Raw genomic sequence first — 6,670 nt, 5'->3', positions numbered from 1 at the left:
ACCAGAGAGAGAGAGAGAGAGAGAGAGAGAATATGAAATTAACATTTCATCCTGTTCCAACGCCTGTCAGACAAATTTATGTGGACATCCCGTCAATAAATGGGTGAAAGATTGATGGGCTAGGATGCCTGCGTGGAACACTAAGCAGCTGGTGGGAGTCTATTCATGTGCTATTTCTGGAAGACCCCCTGTTCTTCTCTCTAATGTAGTGGGCCAGGCCACTGATGCACTTCTGCATGCACCACTGTGCTCTTGGGAACGTGGAACGAGGGAACGAGAAAGGGCGTAATGTCAGAGAAATGTCCTGTCACCGCTACAATGTGTGCAATAAAGAAGTCACAGCTCATTTGGAGCTGACATTGGTTGTCACTAAACAGTGTTGAATTACCATAACCAGAGTTCCCCATTTGCCAAATAGTTCTGTGTTGTTGTTTCACTATGAGTTATGATTCCTTGCCATTTGCCACCTGCAGGTGCTCGGGCTTCAACCCCAACGGGAACTTGAAAGTAATCATCATTTACAAGATCTGAATGGCTGCTCCAAACATAGCACAAAAAAAACAAAAAAACCCTCAAACAGATATACAGTTGGTGCCATCCTGCCAAACACTCAACTGTGTATTTTATTATTAAATTGTAAGTATCCCACCAAACACTCAGCTGTGTATTTTATTATTAAATTGTAAGTTCGACTGAAGTCAGTTTATTTATTTATTTTTTACAGAGACTGAGCTGGAAAAAACCATAAACATATGTGAGCGCTTTAAAAAGCTCAGAGGAAATTTAAAGTGAAGCTTTTTCTTCAAATATCAAGTGGTATTTGCTACAAGTCGACTTAATTCAATCACATTTCAACTTGAGGAATAAAAATAAATAAATAAAAAAAAACTATCCCAGAAATGGTTTCATCCCTACAGCGTTTTTTTTTTACAGCGTCTCGGTCTGAGTTGGACTAACAAATTATGACTGTTTGACACTGTGTGTGTTGAGTGTATAAATGTACTTTTCAGGTAAATATATTACAGTTGAATACAATCAGGTCATTATTCTGGAACAAGGGGATAAAACATTAAAGAATTCCCTGCTGTATCTGGTGAAGAAATATTAATTTAAACAGATTTAACTGCCTGTGATTTTTTTTTATTATCTATATTGACATTACAGAGAGGAGTCTGCATGACTGCAGGGCTGTTTAATCAATGAGTTTCATTTCTTCACTGTAATTACATTACGGGTGGTCAGAGCGCGAGCTGTACTGTAGTCACGTAAAAAAAAAAAAAAGTTCTGCTCTCCAGGCATTTCATATAAAACATATTTTACAGCAGAGAATTTTAAAGCTGCGTGACAGGTTGATGGGACACTCTCCCCTGACTGTGGGTTTGAATGTGTGTGTGAATGGTTGTCTCTGTGTGGACTGGGAAATGGTCAACCGTCTACAGCGCCCCCTACCCCCATGACTGGGAAATGGTCATCCGTCTCCAGCGCCCCCTACCCCCATGATCCTGCAAAGGAAGAGGTGGTAGATGATGGCTAGATGAATGGACAGGTGGGTTTGTCCCAGTGACGAACTTCAGAGATTCATCTCACAGTTGTAGGGTTTTTTTTCTGGAGTATCGATCGTCTGTGACGACACAGTCACTCATCAGTCGTCATTGCTGTCGATTCGACTGAAGTAAACTGCAGCGAGCTTCTGAGAGAGGATGAAAGGAATGAAAAGCCATTTTCATTAAGAAGGAGTTCATTAGCGTCTCTGCCGAGGGAAGGTAGTAAAGGGAAGTTGCATATGGGGCAACGAGGGAGGTCGAAGCTTCATGATGCGAGGAGCTTTACAAAGATCCGGTTGCTAAATACTCCTGCAGGACAACCATCTCCCCCGTGGAGCGCCGTTCCATATGGCACCATTGGCAAAGTGTATCATTCTGGTCCTCTACAGACTGGTGTCAGCGGTGAGGCCTGCCATGTGACATGTACCAACACCTCACTACTTGGAGCAGCTACACAGACAGCTCGTGATCGTGGTCTTTTCAGATGGTAGAGGGTTATACTGAGAGGCCCCGCCCCTTTCCTTTATTTCCATGCAGCTACTGACACTGCAACAAACATAAAGTACAGCATACTGTTGCCTTCACTGTCGTATGCAGTGCATTGTACATGCAGTATGTACATGCAGTACACATATGTCACTTATCCCCATTGTAAAAGCAGGTTTATAGACTCGGGTTCTGAATAAATAATGAGGTCCCTACAAAAGAGTGAACGCTGTCCTGGACTAAGTCTGATTGATTCTTGAAGTCTTCTGATAGAACTTCAGGAACCACCGTCCATATCAATTGGTTCTATTTGAGAGCAGCCCAGGAGGTTCCTATAAAAAATTTATATCAATGGTATTTGTTGCACTATAAGCACTGGACGGCACGTCCATAAAAGAGACACTGGTCTCTAAACTGAGCTGAAGAAACACTGCAATTGGAAAAGAGTTAGTGGAGTCAAAATGCTGATGGTAAACAAATAAATAAATATTCACAAGTGTTCATTTAATGATCCTAAACCACCTTTTCCCACATACATTATTAATAACAACGACCTGGATGAGAATGGAGGAAAGGAGGTCTGTGCGTAGGTACTGTAGCAGACACTGCTGTGGGTTAGGGCATCCTGCCATCCATTTACCGTAACAAATTTAAGCTGACGCCCGTGAGTCATAATTGCAGTAAAGAGTGTGTGTGTGAAGTCTATTTGCAGAAGCTCCACCACATCACCCAGATCTGACCAGAGCAGAGGTGGCTGCTGGTGGCCTATTTCTGGGACCTGCCCTGTCACCACTCACTTTCGTTTTCCACTGTGTTGCCCTGGAGTATTATCCCCATTTTTTTTTTTTTTTTGTCGTAATCCCTCCACAAATTTTTTTTTAAATAAACACATGGTAGTATTGTGTGTTGTTACACAGCAAGGCTGGTGTGTTTATGGTCACGGTACAAAACCTTTGTTTGACTGTTTATCTGTCAATTGGATTGTGTTTCAAGATTGAGCAGAAAATATGACAAATTAATGCCTTCACATACTTTAGACATAATTTAAACAAAAATCTTAGTTTCTACATAATTAAAAATAATAATATTGAAAATGTGATGGAATGTGATTTATCTGATGTAATTAAGTGACTAAGATGACCAAGTCTTCCTATCACTGAAGTTTTCTTCCTCGGCCAAATATGCCAGATTACAAGGAATTTGTTTTTCAAAAGAACAAGGTTTTCTTTTTCGTAGAATTCCGCTCCAGTGTAAATACTTTCCTCGGATCAATACTGCCATCTAGCGTTTATATATGGGCACTTTAGTATAACACAGTGTGCCGTATTAATAAATGACTGGTTTATTTTAACTTAAGTTTAATGAGGCTAAAATGAATGAGAATGTTTTCCGTGTCTTAAGAACGGAAGAAAATAATGTACAAAGCTGCTTATTATTTTTTTAAAACCTATATTTAAAAATGATTTCGAATATTTCAAAATTAAGAAAAATATGTAGCAAGTTTCATGTTTACATATTTGTAAGGTTGACTGCAAAGTACACCCACTTATGGCGATATTACGTTTTTTTATATAGACCCGTTTTTAACAGATTTTATACATTATTAATTTGTGAGAAAACATTTAAAACTTATATTTGAAATTGTCCTTTGGTCTTTAAAACATCTTACCTTAGAAGCTGGTAACCAAGAAGGTCAGAAGGTTTATGGAACAAATGATATGTGCACGAAAATATAAAAAAAACTAGTAGAAATCAGCAGCCGTTAAAATGTGTCGTAAAGCAGCTTCAGCACGACGGAAGCCCCACTGGGCAGTAAGATACTTTACGGCAATTTACGGCCTAACGTTTATATCATGCTAAGAGCCTTTTAAAATAAAACATTTGATTTAGTGTCACACTGCTGGTGTTGCTGCTGCTGCTGTTCCGTAAAATAAGATGGGTATAGCAGATGAGACGGACCGAACCCTCTTCATAAGAAACTTAGACTCTCGCGTGACTGAAGAGCTTTTGTTTGAATTGTTTTTACAGGTGATGGCAACGAACGCGTCGTGCTAACGCTCAGTTAGCCCTGTTAGCTCCTGTACCATTATCTTTCTGCTATTGCGGCTTTGGTAATCAAATTGTGTTTACAGGCGGGACCTCTGATCAAAACTAAAATACCGAAAGACCCGGAGGGAAAGCCCAAAACATTTGGTTTTGCTGTTTATAGGCACGAGGTGTCCGTGCCGTATGCTGTGCAGCTGCTGAACGGAATCTCGTTATTCGGGAGGAATATTCACGTACAGTTCAGATCAGGTGAGTTTACCGGTACGGCTGCTCTGCCAACACAATCACTGTTGTATCCACACGCGGTATTCTAATAGATAAAACTTAATAATAAAAAAAAACATTAAACGGAAGGTAACACCGTGCCAAATAAGTAGCCAATGTAAATTTTAATAATAAAAAATATTAAGACTTACCTGAACATGATAGTTTCGTGGTTCTGTGTTGGTGGTGACTCCAATGACAGGCCTTGTACTTTCTGCTCAACATTCTGAACTTTAATGGTGATAATGTATGCAAACATACTCAAGCACCGCTGAATTTATTCCTGCTAATCAAATAAATAAAAAGCACCTGTGCAAGTATCTTGGGTCACTTTCTCCTGCCCACCACTACATGCATATATATAGTAAAAGTTAACCTAAAGGCTAACAAGCACTAACAGCTTAAAGTCAAATATGTGGTGCTGAAGATGTATTGTATTTTTTTTGTCACTGCAAAGTAGTTAAATTGAGTATTTTTGATGCATTTGATTGTATGTTTTGAAGTTTGGGTCGTGGCTATAAGATTAGTGATTAAACCGTTGTTTTATTTTATCTTTCTCCTGTTATAGGCAGCAGTCATGGCAACAGTCCAGGGAACGCGCAGCTATCAAGTCCAGGAAATATTCCCAGTCCACACGGACATAGGTAAAATTTCAACTTGAGTTTTTCTTAATGCACTACGAACTGATTTTCATTAACCTGCCCTTTTATAACCATAATATTAAAAATTTTTTAGATTTTGATTAACCTGCCCTTTTATAACCATAATAGTTGCCCCCCCCCCATTTTTTTCTCAGCCACACGTGACATGAGCCAGACTTTTTGATGATGCACACAAACCTGGGTGAAATGTAAATTTAAACTAAACAGTCAAAGCCATTAACAGCCAAAAGGAGAGGGAAATCTCTGCTTCATTTATATAACTACAGTGATTTTTACATTTTACAGTTATTATACTGTGTGTTCTCTGTTATGATTCTCAACAAAACAACCTGTGAGCTCCAGGGAAACCAGGTTGGTCAGTAATTCTACTAACAGTTATTCACTAACATCTCAACAACAATTCTTTCTAAAACCAGAGGTTTAATATAGTACTTTAATACCAATCCTTTGCCCAATATTTTTCATAGTCAAGGCTGCCATTAGAAGCAATAACCAGTCAAAAAAAAAAAAAATCTGAACTGTTACTACTGTATGCTTGTTAGTTTCTGGCCACTTCATAAATGTCACTCAGGCATGTAGGTTTTTGGTGCTTTTGGCAAAGGTGTGTGTGTGAATTAAAAATGAAAAAAAAAAAAAAAAAGCTACGACATAAAATGTGTTATGAAATAAGACTGGACCTGGCCGTATCTGCACACACATGCTGAGAACGTTCTGCAGGCAATTCTTTCCACATTTAACGCCAAATTGCCGTACCTGTTAAGAGCTTTTACTGGAAACCCCACACACTGGCACTCACAGCGTCCAGACCAGAGCATCGTTTATTAGGAGTGTAAAAGTGGGCTTTAGTTGGTGTGTACACGTTGGTGGTAACATTAAATGAAATGCAAATGTTTAACTGGCATATTCATATATGTCAGTTAAACATTTGCACATCACTCTTGTCTGTTATTTCCTCTAGATATAATCTGTCGTAAAAACTCAGATAACGGGTAACGCTAAATTTCCTGTTGCCAAACCCGATCTCATTCTATTTCCTGTTCTTTTGCAAAACTGTCTTGACAACTTGACATCTCTTTATCACTTTCCCTGATTCTTCTTTGCGGAATGTTACGTGTCCAACAGTGGAGACGATGAAGTGTCAGGGGAAAAGTTTTGTCATAGCCGACACACAACTTTGAGCAGTTTAGAGATGAGAGTTAACCTGTATTGGTCACGGTTTCGAGAAGATTTATGGATGTTGGGAAAGAGGATATAATTATTCACACACAATTCTGGTTAAGTAGGTCTCAAAAACAGATGACTCTGTGAGATTTCAACAACATCTGTTTCCTGTCCACATTAAACTGACCAGAAACATGGAGCTGGTCTAAGAAAGTCCTCATAGTTGAGTTGTTGTAGTGTTTCATTTCGTAGCAACGTTCAGCTGGTTTACACATGCACTAATCTAATCTACTTCCTGTTCAGCGACCTGTACCTGACCTGCCCTGCTCTGCCCTATCAGAAAAGGTCTTTTGAAGTAATTTTTTTTTACTTAGTCATTTGTGGTTACAGATCGAAACTAACCATCCACTACCACAAAAGCAGATTTTGTTCATAAGCAGTTCCGCTAATTAAAACGCTACTTGCTAATCCAGTTCCTAGAGATGTGATCTGTCTGTGCTGCTGAAC

General features: G+C 39.2%; 1 protein-coding gene across 1 annotated transcript in view; it reads left to right on the top strand.

Annotated features, from left to right (window-relative positions):
- The first annotated feature begins 3,916 nt into the window (after positions 1-3,916).
- rbm7 (RNA binding motif protein 7) overlaps positions 3,917-6,670 on the top strand; it is a 4,042-nt gene continuing 1,288 nt past the window's right edge. The window contains exons 1-3 of the mRNA XM_008308502.3: positions 3,917-4,058; positions 4,163-4,325; positions 4,909-4,984. Coding sequence (XP_008306724.1) covers positions 3,966-4,058; positions 4,163-4,325; positions 4,909-4,984 — 332 coding nt within the window. The 5' untranslated portion in view covers positions 3,917-3,965. The remainder of the gene's footprint in view (positions 4,059-4,162; positions 4,326-4,908; positions 4,985-6,670) is intronic.

The sequence above is a fragment of the Cynoglossus semilaevis genome, chromosome 4, assembly GCF_000523025.1.
Source record: "Cynoglossus semilaevis isolate Cse_v1.0 chromosome 4, Cse_v1.0, whole genome shotgun sequence".
NCBI lineage: Eukaryota > Metazoa > Chordata > Actinopteri > Pleuronectiformes > Cynoglossidae > Cynoglossus > Cynoglossus semilaevis.
The sequence above is the reverse complement of the archived record's forward strand: the minus strand, read 5'-3'. Positions and strand labels throughout refer to the sequence as shown.